Genomic DNA, 20,228 nt, shown 5'->3' with positions numbered 1-20,228 from the left:
TCCAGGCCTGGGGGACAGGTCCTGCCTCCAGGCCCAGTGCTCTACCCATGGTGCCACCCTTTGCCTTCTAAACTGCCTTTGGTGGAGACATATATATATATATATTTTGTTTGTTTGTTTGTTTTTGTTTGTTTTTTTTGTTGCAGGGCAATGAGGGTTAAGTGACTTGCCCAGAGTCACACAGCTAGTTAAATGTCAGGTGTCTGAGGCTGGATTTGAACTCAGGTCCTCTTGAATCTAGGGCCAGTGCTTTATCCACTGCACCACCTAGCTGCCCCCTGGTGGAGACATGTTTTTTTTTGTTTTGTTTTGTTTTTAGTGAGGCAACTGGGGTTAAGGACGTGCCCAGGGTCACACAGCTAGTAAGTGTTAAGTGTCTGAGGTCGGATTTGAACTCAGGTTCTCCTGAATCCAGGGCAGGTGCTCTATCCACTGCATCATCTAGCTGCCCCGAGACATATTAATAAGCTTTTCAGTTTCTCTAGCAATATTAAAAATTTTTGCAGGCAGCTAGATGGCACAGTGGATAAAGCACCGGTCCTGGATTCAGGAGTTCAAATTTGGCCTCAGACACTTGACACTTACAGCTGTGTGACCCTGGGCAAGTCACTTAACCCTCATTGCCCCACAAAAAAACAAACAAAAACAAAACAAAAAAAGAAATATTTGCCAGGGAACAGTCTATATTCTCTAATATTCTCTAGCAATATTAAGAAAGACTTGCCCAGGGGCAGCTAGGTGGCGCAGTGGATAGAGCACTGGCCCTGGAGTCAGGAGTACCTGAGTTCAAATCTGGCCTCAGACACTTGACACTTACTAGCTGTGTGACCCTGGGCAAGTCACTTAACCCCAATTGCCTCACTTAAAAAAAAAAAAAAAAAGAAAGAAAGACTTGCCCTTGGGAAAGATGGAAGATGAAGGAAAGGTAGGACAAAGGCCTTCCTTAGACTGTTAGATTAAGATGAAAGGTTTGAAATTGAGATTTGGAGCCCAAGCATCTAACAAAGGAGGACTGGTGTCTTCTTTGCATAATGCTTGTTGAGAGTTTAGCACAGAGTCACATGTGCATAGTTGGAACTTAACAAACCCTCATTCCTTCCCTCTCGGCCTTGCTATAGAGCCATCAAAAGGTCTTCTCCTCTCTGCTCATCCCTTTAAGAGACAGGTCCAAAGAAACTCACCCTTCTCCACTGAAAAAAGATTAAGGGGCAGCTAGGTGGCGCAGTGGATAGAGCACCAGCCCTGGAGTCAGGAGTACCTGAGTTCAAATCTGGCCTCAGACACTTAACACTTACTAGCTGTGTGACCCTGGGCAAGTCACTTAACCCCAATTACCTCACTAAAAACAAAAAACAACAATAACAACAAAAAGAATGTCCCACATAAAAAGATTAAGATATCAGGGTGGGGGTGGGGGGGATCCCCTTGTTCACCCCTAGAGAATATTTGAACGAAGTGGTCCAAAAGGGAATGAGACAGTGACTAGACAACTCTTCTGTAATGTTAACCCCAAACTGTATTTTTACATATTGTGATTTCCATCTTCAAGATTCCAAAGAACAGCACTGGCCCTGGAGTCAGAAGGACCTGAGTTCAAATTTGACCCCAGACACTTACTAGCTGTGTGACCCTGGACAAGTCACTTAACAATCAGGGTTAAGTAACTTGTCTAGGGTCACACAGCTAGCCAGAGGAAGGAAAGGAGGGAGGGAGGAAGAAAGGAAGGAAGGAAAGAAGCCCCCCTCAAGCATCAAACAAAAAAAAATTCCAAAAAACTACCTCTGATTGTTTTGGGATCCAGAGACATCGAAGGGCATGCGGGACCTCTGCCAAGCAGGACTTCTCTTTAAACCAGAAAAGTCTTGGATGTGAATGATGAGTAAAATTATTTCTGGTAAACTTTGAACCTAAAGTGGAAAGTATTCATATTTTAAACTTCTACATTCTGATTTCCCTGGGTCTCAGTTCTCTCAAGTATAAAATAGGAGATTGTACTGACTGACCTCTGGGGTCCCTTCCCACTAGGACCCTAGTGCCTAGATCTAGTCCTAGGTCCCTGTGATCTTATAAAGTAGGCAGATGAGGGAACTGAAGCTCACAAGGGAAAATGTTTGGCTTATGGTCAAGTATGGGTCAGGATTTGAACCCAGGACCCTTGGAGGTCAGGGTCTCTCTGGATAGTTGAACAAATGGAACATTGGATGGTAGGGGGATGCTTCCTGTTCTGCCGCCAGTTTCTTCTCCCAACTTCTGCCCAGCCCTGCCCACAGATGTGCTCCCAGGCACCCCCAGCTTGGCCCTTGTCTAAACACAGGTGCGTGACCATTAGTCTCTCCCAGCCTGGGAAGGACAGAGTTTTCAGTGGAAAGAACAGCTGAGGACATGCTTGCTACCTCCACCAGATGGTGGGTTACCCACGACTGAGCAAAAATCACAGCTGCAGGGACTCAAGGTGGTTACTCCTAACAGCAATAGTGGTTCTTTACGTATGACTTTATAGATGTACCTTGATGCCTTAGAAGTACCTTCCAACTCTGAGGTTCTGGGATGTTCTGTTCCCTGTAAATACAAGCAAACTGTCACAGCATTATTAATTGTCACTATTATTGTTGATGATATCAATCATTACTAACTGAGGTGAAATAAGTGACTTGCCCAAGGGCACAGTGCTAGAACTAAGTGTCTGAGATCACATTTGAACCCAGGACCTACTGACTTCCACTGTGCCATCAGTTTATTCTACATACTATCAATGGGAACTTGGGCAAGTCAGATGAGCTTTCATCCTCTGCTTACTATCCCCTTTTTAAAATGAGGGGGTTGGATTCTATGGACATTTCTCAAACATACTTCTTTAACCCTAACCTCAGTGCTGACCTCCAGTTTCATTTCTCCAACTACTTACTAGATATCTTGACCAGGATGTCTCATAGGCCTCTTTTGGGGGGGGTTCGGGGCAATGGGGGTTAAGTGACTTGCCCAAGGTCACACAGCTAGTAAGTGTCAAGTGTCTGAAGCTGGATTTGAACTCAGGTCCTTCTGAATCCAGGGCTGGTGCTTTATCCACTGTGCCACCTGGCTGCCCCTTCATAGACCTCTTAAACTCAACTCACACAAAACTGAATTCACGATATTCCCACCCATCCACCTCCACCCCCAGGCTCTCATCTCTTCCAAACTTTTCTTATATTGTCTAAGGTGCTCCCAGGTGTCTGATCTTAGAGGCCATAGGGAGCCACCAGATCTCTGAGAGCAAGCCAGAGAGAGATCTTGTGGCCTTCTCCAAGAGTTTTTATCCTCTCCTAATACATTGATCAAAGCTAATTGATTTACATCATCCAGTTCCATTGGTTGACATGACTTGAAGGTGGTCTACATTAAAATGAACTCTATAGGGGCGGCTAGGTAGCACAGTGGATAGAGCACCGGCCCTGGAGTCAGGAGGACCTGAGTTCAAATCCGGCCTCAGACACTTGACACTTACTAGCTGTGTGACCCTGGGCAAGTCACTTAACCCTCATTGCCCTGCAAAAAAAAAAAAGTTAAAAAAAGAAAATGCTGGGGCAGCTAGGTGGTGCAGTGGATAGAGCACCGGCCCTGGAGTCAGGAGTACCTGAGTTCAAATCCGGCCTCAGACACTTGACACTTACTAGCTGTGTGACCCTGGGCAAGTCACTTAACCCCCATTGCCTCACTTAAAAAAAAAAAACATTAAAAAAAAATGAACTCTATAAATGACATCAGGGAGAAGAATGTAAAAGACCCTCTCTGAAGGTGCTCAAGGCAAAGTCTCTTCTCTAGGTTTGGTTTGATCCCATCAGTCCGTCACTGAACTAGACAAAAGAATCTTTCTCCACTTAGCACAGTGGATGGTGCCCTGGCCTGGAGTCAGGAAGACGAGTTCAAATTTGGCCTCAGACACTTATTGCTGGGCAAATCACTTAACCTCTGTCTGCCTCCACATCCCCATCTGCAAAACAGGGATAATGACAGCACCTCTCTCTCAGGGTTGTCGTGAGAATCAAATGAGATAATATTTGTAAAGCATTTTGCACAGTGCCTGGCACATAGTAGGTGCTATGTAAACATTGGCTATGGAGACTTCCAGGAAAGGGGAACTCACTGCCTTCCAAGGCAGCCCATTTCATTCTGAGGTACTGCCAACTGTCAGGAGTTTTTCCTGACATCAAACCTAACATTGCTTTTTGGCAGCTTCCCCCCAACTGCTCCTAGTTCTGTCCTCTAGGACCAAGCAGAAAAAGTTAAAATTCCTTTTCCCCAAGAGAGCCCTTCAAATACTAGGCAACAGCGATGATGTCTTCTCTCCTGTTTTCTCCAGATTCAACACCTCCATGCCTCTAACTCCATTCCTCACATGGAATAATCTCGAGGCCCTTCACCATCCTTGTAGCCTTCCTCTCCATGCTCCAGCTTGGGAATGCCCATCCTAAAATGTGGTGCCCAGAACAAAATCAATACTCCAGGTGGCATTTGCCCATTGGGACTATCATTTCTCCAGTTCTAGAAGCTGTGTCTCTTATAACGTAGCCTAGGCTGACAGTAACTTTCTTCTTTTTTTTTTTGGTGGGGCAATGAAGGTTAAGTGACTTGCCCAGGGTCACACAGCTAATAAGTGTCAAGTGTTTAAGGTTCGATTTGAACTCAGGTCCTCCTGAATCCAGGGCTGGGGTTTTATCCGCTGCGCCACCTAGCTACCCCCCTGATAGTAACTTCCTTTGTTTTTTTGGTTTTTTGCTTTCTTTCCAGTGCAACAAACATTTATTTTATTTTTTTTCCAGTTACATGTAAGGGTAGTTTTCAACATTCATTTCCTTTTCTTTTCTTTTTTTTGTTTTTGTTTTTGTTTTTTGTTTTTGGTGAGGCAGTTGGGGTTAAGTGACTTGCCCAGGGTCACACAGCTAGTAAGTGTGTGTTAAGTGTCTGAGGCCGGATTTGAACTCAGGTACTCCTGACTCCAGGGCTGGTGTTCTATCCACTGCGCCACCTAGCTGCCCCTGCTTTGTTTTTTTTGTTTTTTTTTAGTGAGGCAATTGGGGTTAAGTGACTTGCCCAGGGTCACACAGCTAGTAAGTGTTAAGTGTCTGAGGCCGGATTTGAACTCAGGTCCTCCTGACTCCAGGGCTGGTGCTCTATCCACTGCGCCATCTAGCTGCCCCTGCCCTGCTTTGTTTTTAATTTAGAAGTTTATGAGACATCCTAGTCAAGATATCCAGTAAGTAGTTGGAGAAGTGAAAACCACTCAATTTCCCCCGTGCTACCCACAGAGCCTGGTGTATGTTGTAGGAGACCTTTAACAGATGCCTGTTGCATCCTGACCTAAAGGGATGAAGAAAGTAGACTTGGAACCCAAGTCTAGGAAACCTAGAGGCCAAGCCTTATGTGGGTGCCAGGGTTCTAGTGCTCAGGGCCTCAGGAACATTTGCTCAACCATCAGAGGGCTCAAACTTCATGGCCGGGATGGTGAGGGAGCTGCCTACTCCTCAGGGCCTGGGGCCCTCTTATCTGCTCTGATGGGGTGAACCTCTTTTTCCAGCTTCCGCTAGCTGAAGAAGATCCAGAAAGAATCCTGGGCGGAACTGGAATTGGACCTAGCCACCTTTTCTTTTTTTTTTTTTTTTTTTTTTGTGAGGCAATGGGGGTTAAGTGACTTGCCCAGGGTCACACAGCTAGTAAGTGTCAAGTGTCTGAGGCCGGATTTGAACTCAGGTCCTCCTGAATCCAGGGCTGGTGCTCTATCCACTGCACCACCTAGCTGCCCCCTAGCTACCTTTTCTGATCAGGGAGGTAAGCCACTCAACAATGGCTGACCTAGTCGGCCCTTAACAAATGTTTATTGATTGATTGATTGACCTAGACCTTCAGGCACTCTTCTTACAACTCTTCTTCTTCTCTCTCCATCATTCTATTTCATAATTGATTCTATTCTGTGTAACTGCCAACATTTTGTTTAGCTGCCCAAGTCAAGCTTGTCTCTGAGTTAAGTTTAAAAGTTCAGTTTCTGACATCCCCCCAAAGAGAAAAAAGACCTATTTGTACAAAAATATTTATAGTAGCTCTTTTTGTTGTGTCTAGGAATTGGAAATCAAAGGGATGCCCATCAATTGGGGAATGGCTAAACAAGCTGTGGTATATGATGGTTATGGAATATTATAGTACTATAAGAAATGACAAGCAGGGTGACTTCAGAAAGGCCTGGAAAGACTTGTATGAACTAATGTATAGTGAAGAGAGCAGAACCAAGAGAACGTTGTACGCAGGCACTAATATTGTTTGATGAAGAACTGTGAAAGACTTAACCCTTCTCAGCAATACAGTGATCGAAGACAATCCCTTTGGGATCCACCTCCAAAGAAAGAACTGATATTGATTAAACACAGACTGAAGCATGCTATTTTTCACTTTCTTTCATTTACTTTTTTTTTTCTGAGTTTTCTTTTTTCTTTTCTTTTTTTTTTGGTGAGGCAGTTGGAGTTAAGTGACTTTCCCAGGGTCACACAGGTAGTAAGTGTCAAGTGTCTTGGGCCAGATTTGAACCCAGGTCCTCCTGACTCCAGGTCCAGTACTCTATCCACTGCACCACCTAGCTGCCCCTCTTCTGAGTTTTCTTATACAAAATCACCAATATGGTAATGGTTTACATTACAATTGCACATGTATAACCTATATCTGATTGCTTACTTCTTAGGAAGGGGGGAAGGGAGAGAGGGAAGGAGGAATAGAATTTGGAACTCAAAACTTTAAATAAAGATGTTTATTAAAAATTTTTGAAGTTCAATTTTCCTAGAAATCACTTTAATTAAAAGATCTCTATGCTGGGCAGCTAGGTGGCGCAGTGGATAAAACATCGGCCCTGGATTCAGGAGGACCTGAGTTCAAATCTGGTCTCAGACATTTGACACTAGTTGTGTGACTCTAGGCAAGTCACAACCCTCATTTCCCTGCAAAAAAAAAAAAAAAGAAAGAAAAGATCTCTATACCACTAGCTGTCCTTGTACAATTAGAAGAAATCTGTTATCCTTGAAGGGTGGAGGTGGATGCCAGGGAGTCTAGGCTGTTATCTTTACAGTACTGGCTGTTCTTCAAGAAAGTCTGGGCTGTTATCGCTGTGTCCACGTAGGTAGACACCACCAATGAGCTTCCACAGCAACAAGATGAAGAAGGGCTTGTTGTGAGCCCTGCATTCCAGATTTCCAGCCAATCATGTTCCCCATGCCTAAACTGCTTCTGACTTTGGAACCAAGCACGCTGTTTCCCCCTTCTATGATGCCGCCTTCTAGTTTTGTGGTGTTTCTCCTATTGTCCATAAAATAATCTGTCAGCCCTCATTCAGGGTCTTTTGGCTTGCTGAGGAGCTAAAGGTTGGTAACAGCCAGCTTTACCAATAAATTGAATGTGCTTGGAACTTTATGCCTCAGTTTACCTTAAATTTCAAAGGTGATACCCATCACATGTGAGCTCCCTGAGTCAAATCAACAAACATTTATCAAGAGGAGGGACTGTTTTGTTTTCAATGTGGTGTAAAGGGTAGGGCACTGAATTTGGAGATAGGAACCCCTGGGTCCAAAACCCCACCTTGAACATTACCTGTGTGACCCCAGGGCAAGTCACTTAAACTTTCTGGACTTGCCTCAGTTTCCTCTCTCTCTCTCTCTCTCTCTTTATTTTTGGCCGGGCAATGGGGGCTAAGTGACTTACCCAGGGTCACACAGCTAGTAAGTGTCAAGTGTCTGAGGCCAGATTTGAACTCAGGTATTCCTGAATCCAGGGCCAGTGCTTTATCCACTGTGCCACCTAGCTGCCCCCAGTTTCCTCTCCTGTGAAATGTTGGGGTTGGACTTGATGTCCTCTAAGGACCTCCAGACTGCTCTAAGTCTGTAATCCTTTGCATCCCTAGGGTTAGATACAATGGAGGGTACACATCAGGTACTTAATAAAGGCTTATTGAATGGATGAATGAGGACTCTGGTAAGAAGTTTCCTGAATGAACACAGCTCTGTTTAGCATCAGAGAGTGACCCAAAAGTGCTTCTCAAATCCAAGGCCTTTGGGTCCTCTCTGGATTCAAGGCAAGTCCCTTAAGGAGAAGGAGCAAAGAAGAGCAGATGGTCCCTGAGGAACCCCTCTCTAAATCCAAGTCACACAGAAGAATCACAGTCATAGACTGGCACCGTTTTCAAATAATTTATTAGGAATTTAAAACTGAAAAATCTTGGAAAGAGGGTTACAGATGTGGAGAGAACAGATACCAGGGAGTGGCAAATTTACTGGTTTCAAAACACCACTTAACATCTTTAAAAAAAACCAGGAATGAATCACAGAACAGAGTTCCGGCCCCAGCCCCAAGCCCTAAGGAGGAGAGGGGAACAAAGAGGATGGGGGTGGGGAAGGATGGGGAGGGGGGAGGTAGAACCACTCAGGGGCTCCCTCAGACGTGTAGAAAATAAAAATAAAAACCAATAAAATGTAGCTTCTCTTTTATTAGGAAATATTTTTTTAAAAAAAAGACATACAGCCGCGCGTCTCAGTAACAAAGATTATTGCTTCATGTTCTCTGCACTAACAGGTTAAGCACCTCACACTGATAATTAACTCTCCAAAGGTAGCTGGGGGACGAGGAGGGGTAGGGGCACGTGGGACACCCCTAGCCTTGGACCTGTCCAACCTCCCTGGGGTGGGAGTTGGGGAGGGGCAGGAAGCAACCGTCAAGCCTCCAGTCCTCCCACCCCAGTCAGGTCTTTGGTTCACAGAAATCAGACCTGAAATCCACCCTCTCTCCCTAGTCCAGGTGCTGGAGGGGTCACTGAGGCAGAGAGGGAGTTGGGGGGAGGGGGAGGCCCACAGGGCTGCCAAGGGGCTCCAACCATGACCTTGGGGAGAATGGCCGAGTGGCCTGTCCAGGTGGGAGGCTGCTGTGAAAGAATGTGGGGGATCCCTGAGAAGCCCTTCGCTTGCCCCTGGGGTCACCCACCCTTACCCCTTCTAACACCGACCTCCCCATGGTGAGCCCAGGGCAGGAAACATGAGGGTCCAGCCTATTGAGGGGGTGGGGGTGGGGGAAGACCCTTTGGAGAGTTAATTCCTTTCAAATGTGGTAAGGTGGTAAGCCCCCCTCCCTTCCATCTGAAGTTGGGGCTTGGGGCAGGAGTGGGGGCGGTAGCCCATAGGAGTCCCCCTGGGTTCCAGGGCGAGAGAGAGGGTACCTCCCTTTCCCAGTCCAAGTGGAGGCCCTAACAAAAATCTTACAGTAACCATGTGGGGGGAGGGGAGGGGTTCACAGAGGGGCCCATGGAGTGGGGTGAGGTGAGGCCCCTCCCCCACCCTGGCAAGGAATACAGGGAGGGGTGGGGGCTTCACCTCAAAGTATTTACAATATCATACAGGAGACAGATCTCCAGGGCTTCACCTGACCCCCCCCAGCCCAGCCCTGCTCAGCCTCAACCTGGGCTGCCACAGACCAAAATATACACGTGTTCTCTCGTCGAGTGCGGGCACCCCTGGCCCCCACCCTGCAGCCCGGAGCTTCACATTCACAAACCAAGAAACAATTTTAAAAATGTTTCTTTCTCTCTCTCTCTCTCTCTCTCTCTCTCTCTCTCTCTCTCTCTCTCTTTGATCAAAAAGAAAAAGAAAAAAGGAAAGAAAGATTAGAATTTTAAAAAATTAAACAATAAAACGAAGGCAGGAGGGAGGCCCGGGCCCCCCTGCAGTGGACCCTGCCCGTCTTCCCGCCATCATTCTAGCTAACACAAGCACATGAGCCATTTCGGGAGACCTAAAGCATGGGGCGAAGAGAGAGAAAGAAAGGGAAGGGGTGCAAACCCAACGGGAGAAAATCAGGAGGCTACCATCTACTCCAAAATAAATAGAAGCCGAGGGAGGCGGGGAGCAGGGGGAGGTTAGTAAGGGCAGTGAGATGATGTCCATGGGGGGAGGTGGGAGGCAGAGGGGGGGAGGGGGGCGGGGGCAGGCGGGGAGCCCGTCAGTCTGCAGGCAGTGTGCAGCTTGGCCAGGGGACGGGGTGATGGACCGAGCCTCCTTCCCCTTTCCCCTTTGCTTCTGCTGGTCCTGCAGCTCACTGTCCTCAGGCAGCTGCCGATGAGGGCTCTGGGGGACATACAAGAGAGCAGGGAAAGGAGAACCAGTTACACCCCTTCTCCTCGACTGTGGTCCTCCAACTAATGGCCTTTTCCAACCCTACTTTCTTGGGGTCCAGTACCCTCCCTTCTAAACAGCAACACGTTTCTTAGCTTGTTCTTTGTAACCCCTGAATGCCAGGTCTTAGATTATCCAGAGTCAGAACTAGGGCTGGGTAATTGGGGCTGTGTACCAGAGCACTGAGATTTATCAGGTGTAAAGCCTAGAAGTCACTGTAGGAACACAATACGTCCTGAGCAATCAAATTTATCTCAGTTGCTTCTGGTATTATTTTCACATCATGAATTTAAAAGTTGAACAGTGCTCTCTGCCTCTGGTATCAAAATGGCCAGTTATGGCTCTGCGATAATCCACACCTTTCTCTCTTTTTTCCCCACATTTTTATCTCCTTCAACTCTCCACCCTCTCCCCACAAGCAGCCTATAGTTGTTCATTCATTCTTTCTTTCTTTCCATCTATCATTTATCCATCCACCTATCCACCCACCCATGTATGCATGTATGTATGCATGCATCCATCTATCCATCTATCTGCCTATCTATCTATGTATCTACCTATGTATTTATGTATCTATCTCTCACCACGATCCCTAAAAGTTGAAAAGAGGGGGAGAGATTCTAACCCAACCTCTCCTTTTATAGATAAGGAAACAAAAGCCCAGACAGGGGATAACTGTTGCTCATGATCACACAGATCTAGGCCACTCAGTTGATAGAAAGCAGGGACTTGGGAGTCTAGAAGACCCAAATTCAAATCCTGCCTCAGATATTTACTAGCTGTGTGACTCTGAGCAATCTCTGCCTCAGCTTTCTCCTCTGTAAAATGGAATTTGGGTTTCCTTCCTGCTCCCGATTGATGCACTTGTGATTAGAACCTAGAACCTCTGGTTCCAGATCCAAAGGTCTTTCCATTGTACCCCATCCTCTGAATGGGAATCAATAGCTTCAGGTTGGATGGAGAAATATAAGAAATAGATGTGTTGAAGGATGCATGGCACTCCCCACATCTCCAGGGTCCCTTCTAGTTCTGATATCCTCAGGCTCCCCCTGCTTCATTTCCAAGCCCTTTCCCTCTTCCCCACCTCCATAATAACCCTTCACGGGTTTCTTACCTCCTGCCTCCTTGGTCCCCTGACTCAGTGGTACCCATTGGTGAAAGCTGTTGCAATCAAGGGACCCTGAAAGAGGAAGAATCCAAATTCTCAAACTCAACAGAGAAAGTTAGATAAGACTCTCTCAGAGGGTCTTCTTTCCTGTGATACCCCTTTATTTTATTTTGTTTTATTTTTGGTGAGGTAATTGGGGTTAAGTGACTTGCCCAGGGTCCCAGAGCTAGTAAGTGTCAAGTGTCTGAGGCTAGATTTGAACTCAGGTCCTCCTGACTCCAGGGCCAGTGCTCTATCCACTGCACCACCTAGCTGCCCCTGATACCACTTTATTAATAAGACTGATTTCTTTTCTTAAGGGGTGGAGAGGAATGTTTCATCACTCCTTTTTGGGGGTACTCTATATCCCTTCCCAAAGATCCCCCCCAAGGGAACTGTTCCTTATAATTAAGCAAAAACAAATCAACACAAACAACGGGGTATTTGAGGTATTACCTGCCCCAAAGAGCATGATCTAACCTTGTTGGATTTCCTGCCCTTTCTTTTCTTGACCATGGGGTTCCCCTTTCCCTTCAATTCAAGTGGGGCCCCATCCCCGAGGGCCCACAACAGCATTATGGGAGACCCAAACCCGGTTCAGACTACTCACCCCAAGGCTGTGGCCGAAGCCAGTGCTGGGGGCAGGGCTGGCAGCGCTGATGTAGCTGCTGACCCCAGAATCTTGGTTGGCCGCCCCCATAGAGCTCGGCCATGGGCCGGGGCTCGTGGTGCCCAGGAAGCCCCCTGTACGGCTAGGTGTCGAACCTGGAGGGGGAGCCAGCGCCCAGGGGTGAGATCCTGACAACCCAGAGAAAAGAGCCCAACAGGCTAGCCCCTTCCCCAATACACCATGCCTGCCCACCCACCACCCACACCTCCCCACTGCCCACTCCTCCCAGGGGAGAAGTGGGCCCCAGACCCAACCCAGAGCAACTCAATGGAGTTAATGCCTCTGTTCCTTCCAAGAGTGGGAAGGCAAACACCTCCCGCCTGCCCAAGAGAGGCCTACACCTCTCTTTTTTCCCCTTTTGTATCCCTAGCACTTAGCACAGTGCTTTCATCCCCTACACCCAAAGTTGGTCTCACCTGTCCCTCGGACAACAGCAGCTGCGGCGGCTGCTGCGGCCATTGGTCCGTAAGCAGTGAGTGGGATTGCTGAAAGAAAAGACACCAGTCCCTCAGACGGCTCTTCTTTCACAGAGCATAGTGATCACCCCTCCACAGACCCATGAAACTTAGTCCCCATCCTGGCAGGGCCTTGGGCAGCTGCTCAGGCCCTCCCTGGGGAAGAGTGGAGATGGAAGGAAGAGCCAGATGGTGGAGGGAAAGAGAGAATTCCCAGAGTCGTTACTTCAAGGGGGCATATGGAAGAACAGGCCCAAGGCCATCTCTGCTCCCAGGGAGGAGTCTCCATCTTTCTTCTCAAGTGGGGAAGATGCAAGCTACAGATGCGCCAAATGTGGCCCCTTGAGTGGGGCTGAAGGCAGCTCTGGGAGTGAATGATAAGACTGGTGTCTCCATTGAAACTGGAACCACTGAAATCTCACCATCTTCATCTGAGAAGCCTGCCCTGGCCACCCCAGCCCCCAGTGATCTCCCTTGCCTTGATCCATATATGGCAGCCAAGTGGGCCAGTGGGTAAAGTCAGGAAGAGCTGAGTTCAAGTTCTGTCTCAGACACTCACTGGACCAGTCACCGTTGCCCTCAGTTTCCTCAATTGTAAAATGAGGGAAATAATAGTACCTACTTCCTAGGGTTGTTGTGAGGATTAAGTGAGATAATATTTGTACATTACTTAGCACAGAGCCTGGCACATAGTAGGTGCTTAATAAATGCTTGTTCTTTCCTGTTGCTCCCCTATAACTCCCATGGTCCTGTGCAACTCCTATGCTGTGTATATCATATCCTGCCCTACAGTTTTCTGCGGGCTCACCTCATCTTCTATATTAGACCGTAAGCGGCTTAAGGACAGGCCTGTGCCCTTTAAGTCACAGAATTTCAGAGCTAGAAGGGACCTAGGAGGTCATCAAGGAAGGCAGCAGGGCACAATGGAAAGAACACTGGATTTGGAGTGAGAGTGGTGTGGGTTCTAATCCCGCACTCTGCCACTTGCTACCTGTGGGTCCATGGGCAAGTCACCTCCTCATTCATAAAGTGAGGGGGTGGTGCTAGATTCCTTTCAATGGCCATCCCAGCTTTAGCACAGTCATCCTAGTCTGACCCTCTGAACCCCTACTCAACTGAGAAATATTTGAACTTTTCTGTACTCCCTAGGGTACCCGGTGTAGGGCTAGTCATACACAGTAGGTGTTCCATACACACAGTAGGTGTTCCATACACACAGTAGGTGTTCCATACACACAGTAGGAGTTCCATACAGACAGTAGGAGTTCTATACACACAGTAGTACTTTAAAACACAGTAGTGTTCTATAGATTTTGGATGAATGGTTATTCCTCTGGGAATAACATGGCACCAGGGGAAGGGAATGCTTTTATATAGCACCTACTATGTGCCAGGCACTGTGCTAAGGGCTTTTTATAAATGTCATTTCATTTGATCCTGTATCATTTGGATCTGGGGCCAGAGGAACCAGGTTCACTCTTCCACTTACTACATGTGGGACCATGGGCGAGTCACCGAAGCCCTCAGCCTCAGTTTCCTTGTCTGTATAAACCAGATGGCCTTTGAGCCCCCTCTTCCCTCCCAGCTCTGGATCTAGAAATCCACCTCTTGGTTTAAGCCCGGGAGCTGCCTGGTGCTGACTGAGGCACAAGTGCCCTCTACTGCCCAAGTATGCCCACTGCACCTTCTAACCGGATCAAACTATAACACACCTCACCCCAATGATGCTCCTATGTTGAATGGGGTTCATCCTCTGCAGGGATGGGGTCCAACTTTGTACTTCCTCCAGCCCCAGCTCCCACTTCTAATAATAACTGGATGCTTATACATCTCCCTCATTGGAGCCTCACAGCAACCCTGCGAGGTGGGCATTACAAGTACCTATTATTACCTCCCCAGTTTACAAATGAGGAAACTGAGGCAGACAGAAGTTACAAGTGACTTGCACAGGGTCACATACCTGATGTCTGCAGCAAGATTTGAACTCAGGCATCTTCCTGAGATCAGGTCCAGCACTCTATCCCCTGCATCACCTAAGCTGCCCTCAGTGGCTGCTAAAGTCCCTATAAATGTTGGAGATGAGGTTCAAACCTAGGTCTTCCTGTCTCTTTCCTAGTATACTGACTTTCCCCCTGTTGCTTACAAACCTATTCACATCTCCCCATCCTTAGAAAACTCTCAGCTTGATCAGTACATCCTGGCTAGCTATCATCATATATCATTCCTCCCCCTTTGTTCCTAAACTCTTGGAGAAAGCCATATAACCCTAAATTTGTAGCTCTGCTTCTCTCATTCTCTCTCTTTTTTTTTTTGTTTTTTGGGTGGGGCAATGAGGGTTAAGTGACTCGCCCAGGGTCACACAGCTAATAAGTGTCAAGGTCTGAGGTTGGATTTGAACTCAAATCCTCCTGAATTCAGAGTCGGTGCTTTATCCACTGCACCACGAGGCTGCCCCCTCTCTCCTTTTTGGTTTTTTTTTTTGTTTGTTTTGTTTTTTGGTTGGGCAATGAGGGTTAAGTGACTTTCCTAAGGACACACGGCTAGTAAGTGTCAAGTGTCTGAAGACAGATTTGAATTCAGTTCCTCCTGACTCCAGGGCCAGTGCTCTATCCATTCCTCTCTCCTTTTTAAAGGCAATCAGCGTTAAGTGACTTGCCCAGGGTCATACAGTTAGTGTCTGAGGCCAGACTGAACTCAGGTCCTCCTATCCATTGGGCCACCTAGCTGTGTCCCTTCTAACTCTCTTCTAAACCCTTTGTGATTCAGCTACCAGCCTCATTGTTTAGCTTCAATTGCCCTCTCCCAAGTTACTAAGGATCTTTTTCCTGCCAAATGGAAAGATCTTTTCTCCATCCTCACCCTTCTCCACCTGTGCAGCCTTTGACAACCTTTTCCAAGATACTCTCTCCTTTCAAGGTTTTGGTGATTCTGCTTTCTCAGTCTCCTTTGCTGATTCATCATCCAGGCCACTGCTGCTGTCCCTGGGGGTCCCCTAAGGCTCTGTCCTGGGACCTCTTCTCTTCTCTCTATACATTTTCACTTGGCGGTCTGGTGGGCTTCCGTGGATTCAATGATCAGCTCAACAGCGATGATTCCCAGATCTCTATATTCACCCCTAGCCTCTTTTTCTGAGCTCCAGACACGTGTCACCAGCTGCCTCTGAACATCTTAGGCTTCTCCAACTCAGCATGTTCAAAATGGAATTCATGATCTTTACCCCAAAACCCTACCTTCTTCTGAAATTTTCTATTACTGTTGAAGGCACTCCCTTCCTCCCAGTCACATGGGGGCCCACAACCTCAAGTCTTTTTCTTTTTCTTTTTTCTTTTTTTTTTTTAGTGAGGCAATTGGGGTTAAGTGACTTGCCCAGGGTCACACAGCTAGTAAGTGTTAAGTGTCTGAGGCCGGATTTGAACTCAGGTACTCCTGACTCCAGGGCCGGTGCTCTATCTACTGTGCCATCTAGCTGCCCCCCACAACCTCAATGTCAACCTGGATTTCTCATTCTCATTCACCCCAATATAATAATAATAAAATAGTAATAGCTAGCATTTATATAGCTCTGTATATATTTGCATGTAGTAGAAAAAGTACTTTAAAATATAATATGCATATATTATATATTTGCATATAGTATGCAGAGTACCTTACAACAATATCTCATTTGCTCTTCACAACAACCTGGGAGGTAGGTGCTATTATTATCCCCATTTTACTGATGAGGAAATTGAGGCAAAGAGAGGTTGAGTGACTTTCCCAGGGCCACACAGCTGATAAGTATCTCAGAATTTGAACTCAGTCCATTCCTTCATCCACTGTGCCACCCATTCAATGCATGACATGTCATATCTTAACATTTCTACTTTCATAACATTTCTCCTATATGTCATTGCTCTACTCATACAGCCACCGAGTTAGTTTAAGACCTAATCGTCTTTCATATGGACTGTCAATAGTCTTCCCTTTCGTCTCCTTGCTTCCAGTCTCTCTCCACTTCAATCCATGCTCCACTCAGCTGCCAAGGTGATTTTTTTCTTTCAAGAACCACCAGTGGCTCCCTATTATATATCCTCTGTTTAGCATGTAAAGCTCTTCATAACTTGGCTCCCTCCTACCTTTCCAGGCTTTATATTTTACATCCCTTTTTACCTCCTCTACCATCCACTTCCTCTGATCTACTCTCTGTTCCTTGACTAGGATGCTCCCATCTCCCATTTCCATGCCTTTGCCCTTACTGGCAATCTCCCATGCCTGGAATGCCTTCCTTCCTCATCTCAGCCTCTTAGCTTCCTTGGCTTCAGTTCAAGTCTCACCTTCTACAGGCCTTTCCAGATTCCCCCAGCTGCCTTCCCCTCCAGTCTGCCCTCCATCTACTCTGTACAGATCTTGTATCTACATGGTTGTTTTCATGATGTCTCCCCCATTAGACTTTAAGCTCCTTGAGGGGAGGGGCTATTTTTCTGCTTTTCTTTGTATCTCTGGTGTTTAGCATCCATTCATTTATTCTTTCAAGAAATATTTATTAAGCACCTACTATGTGCCTGGCATGCAGTAAGCACTTAATAATTGTTGATTCATTGACTGACTGCTACATTATATAGATCCATACTCAGGTGGCTGGCCTCTGGCTCCAGGCATACTCTTCTGAAAATACAGTCCTGATTCAGGTTCTTGGGAATGATGGAGTACACACAGATTCAAAGTCCAGTCCCCACAAGGGTACCAACCTGGGACTTGGTTGAGTTGCTTCTTAGATTGGTGTGGGTGTTCATGCACTCCTTTATAATGCAAATTCCATTCTCTTTCATGCCTTCTCATCTCATCAGATTTTGTTCCTGGTCTTTCTACAAATTCTCCATTGTACATTTGCCTGTTATGCCTGAGATCTTTTGGTTCTTCCAACAGCTTGGAGGCATTGGAATACTAATAGCACCTCTTGTCTTCTTCCCAGAAGTATGTCTTTATAACTGCAGCACTTAGTCTGAGGTCTTGTACACATAAGGCATTTAATAAATGTCTTTTGAATTGAATTAGACACCTGGCTGACTTCCTTTCTCCAAGAGCACGTGTCTTACATGAAAGAGATTATCTCTTTTTTTTTGTGGGGCAATTGGGGTTAAGTGACTTGCCCAGGGTCACACAGCTAGTAAGTGTTAAGTGTCTGAGGCCAGATTTGAACTCAGGTCCTCCTGAATCCAGGGCTGGTGCTCTATCCACTGCGCCACCAACTGCCCCGAGATTATTTCTTTTACCGTATCTTCTTATGAGCCAGTCTTCATGGCTAACTCCCTGCTGCCTAATTATACCCACCATGTGATTTCCCATAGCACTTTAGATGACCTGCAATTTTGACTCACGGATCAGATTTAGAGCTGAATAGTATGTTAGTGTCAGAATATGAGTGTTAAAGAGATGGGTTTTTGTAGCCATGAGAAGCTCGGGGATCAATGAAAATACCATGCAGTTTCTCAAAAGTGATTTCATCTAACCTTCCTCCTCATCATAGCTGGACTCAACTCACTGTCCCTCTTGCAGCATCTGTCCTTATAGTTCAGGTTGATGGACTAAGGTTTAAGTGATTGCCCATTGAGTTCTATATCTAGATTTAAAAAAATGCATTTTTCTTGTACTTCGTTTTTCCTATATGGATGGTTAGACCAATCTCTTTTGTACTGCCATGAATTTCATACATCTGTAGGATTTGGTAGCTCCATATAATTAGTAGTATCATCTGCAAATAAGAGCATTTAGTCTTTTTTGCCATTTAGTCATTTTTCAGGCACGTCTGACTCTTCGTGTCCCTATCTGGGATTTCCTTGGCAAAGATATCAGGGTGTTTTGCCATGTCCTTCTCTGGCTCATTTTACAGAAGAGGAAACTGAGGCAAACAGGGTGAAGTGACTTGCACAAGGTCATGCAGCTAGTAAATGTCCAAGGCTGGATCTGAACTCAGGAAAATGAGTCTTCCTGAATCCAAGGCTGGTGCTCTATCCACTATGGCGCCACCTAGCTGCCCTTAGAGTCTTAGGGAATCCTTATTTCATCTGGGCTCTTCTTCTATGATACTTTAAGCAGCTGTATCTTTTTGTTTTATGTCTTCCTTGATTAATGAACAAAGTTCACTTCATAGTTGCGTCTCTCTTAGAATCTTGCATGTGGGAGGAATCATTTCTGAAGAGTACTTGGGAGGCTATATTTTGTTCTACTGAGATAAATTCTTATTTAGAAACCAATAAACAATAGACAGTGTGAACAGCAATGTGGCTTCATGGATTAAGAATTTGCCTCAGAATCATGAAGACCTGGGTTCAGGTCCCACCCCTGACATGTACTGGCTATTCAACCCTCAGTGAATTGTTCAGCTTCAAAGGGTACACTCTCTGAGACTAAATTGTACAGCAGTCACTATTTTCCATTGGTCGAGTTTCCTACACTTACAGAAATCATATCACGAAACCAAATGACACAGAGGGATCTTGCTTTCTATACTTTTTGGTCAGCCATACAACTGTAAAGGTGTGGTCTATGGAAGAAAATCATCCTTGAAAACTTGTCTGTCTCTGTATCCCTGTTTTCATCAAGGATGCTGCTTATAGGTGAGCAAAGACCATAAAAGTTTTCTAATGTGAGATGGCAGACGTTAAGGGTCAATAGTTACCGATGTCTTCTCAAGGATCTTTTTTTTTTTTTTTTGGGTAAAATCACCATCTGTAATTTCTTTGTAGAACACTGTCTGAAAAATCACTGGCTTAGGAGACAGTCTCTTGAAATGAAAATGACCTCTTTAGGTAAACTACCATTATGTCTTCCCTGTGATGGAAAAGCAGGGAATACCACCAAAGACCACAACTAGGCAATACTCAAATTCCCCTTGGGGCGGTCCACTGCCAATCCTAGAGCAACAGTGTTGTATTTAGTTTCTGAAAAAGGAAGTTTCCATTCACTTGGTCCCCTCTGACTCCTCATTCTTCACCCTCATACTTCTCTCTTTCCCCCTCACCATCCATTTTTGTTAGATGCCACTTGCTCAAAGATGCCCTGACCACCCCAAAGCCTGGAAGAATTCAGCTATGGAAGAAAGATCTCGTCTCAAAGCAGCAGCTGCACACACAAGCTTCACACGTGGCCAGAGTCCAGGGGACTAGAGCTTTGTGGGGTATGGGGGAAGTGGGGGGGGGATAGGACATAGATTGAACAGGGAAGTCACTTGAATTCTATCTAGCCCTGTACACACACACACACACACACACACACACACACACACACACACACCCCTTCCTGGTTCTCTCTTTAACTCCCAGATCTCCAGACTAGGGATAAAGTCCCTCCTTACAATGCTCTAGGTGGAGTAATGGGATTTAAAAATCTAAAGTTCCCATTACGTTCCCTCTCCAATAGGAACTGACCCTATCCCTACAATGTTAGGATCTGCATATATAGCAAGTCCAAAGTTTTTCTTTAGAGAAAAATTGGGTCACTCCCACAGGCTGTCCCACTCTTGGGGACTGCCTGTTCTCTTTGCTCCTGGGTAATACCTGTTAGACTGAGCATGGGGTGAGATGGGGGAGGGGAGTGCCCTTTCCCACTCAGATAATATTGGGTCAAGTAGATAGGGGCAGGGTTAAAGTGTCCAGTTTCACTGCCCCTGGAATGGTCCTTGGGTTCCTTTCTCTCTCCCCATCCAGCCTGTGAGGTGTAGGAAATCCAAGGGACTGACCTGTGAGCTCAGGGAGGACGGGGGCGCTCGGGAGAGGGGTCCGCTCTACACGGAATTCTAAAAGGAA

The 20,228-nt window shown here is 46.2% G+C and overlaps 1 protein-coding gene across 7 annotated transcripts in view; it reads right to left on the bottom strand.

Annotated features, from left to right (window-relative positions):
• Window positions 1-8,187: 8,187 nt before the first annotated feature.
• MSI1 (musashi RNA binding protein 1) overlaps window positions 8,188-20,228 on the bottom strand; it is a 32,128-nt gene continuing 20,087 nt past the window's right edge. For 4 of the 7 annotated variants that reach the window (XM_043977318.1, XM_043977320.1, XM_043977315.1 and 1 more), the window contains 5 exons: window positions 20,162-20,218; window positions 12,406-12,474; window positions 11,930-12,117; window positions 11,287-11,352; window positions 8,188-10,124 (listed from right to left, as the gene is read on the bottom strand). In XM_043977318.1, the coding sequence (XP_043833253.1) occupies window positions 11,311-11,352; window positions 11,930-12,117; window positions 12,406-12,474; window positions 20,162-20,218 (356 nt within the window). In that variant the 3' untranslated portion in view covers window positions 8,188-10,124; window positions 11,287-11,310. The remainder of the gene's footprint in view (window positions 10,125-11,286; window positions 11,353-11,929; window positions 12,118-12,405; window positions 12,475-20,161; window positions 20,219-20,228) is intronic. The other 3 variants (XM_043977316.1, XM_043977317.1, XM_043977319.1) reach the window with 3 other exon arrangements.

The sequence above is a fragment of the Dromiciops gliroides genome, chromosome 1 (genome assembly GCF_019393635.1).
Source record: "Dromiciops gliroides isolate mDroGli1 chromosome 1, mDroGli1.pri, whole genome shotgun sequence".
In the NCBI taxonomy this organism is placed as follows: domain Eukaryota; kingdom Metazoa; phylum Chordata; class Mammalia; order Microbiotheria; family Microbiotheriidae; genus Dromiciops; species Dromiciops gliroides.
This window is presented reverse-complemented; position numbering and strand designations above follow the sequence as displayed.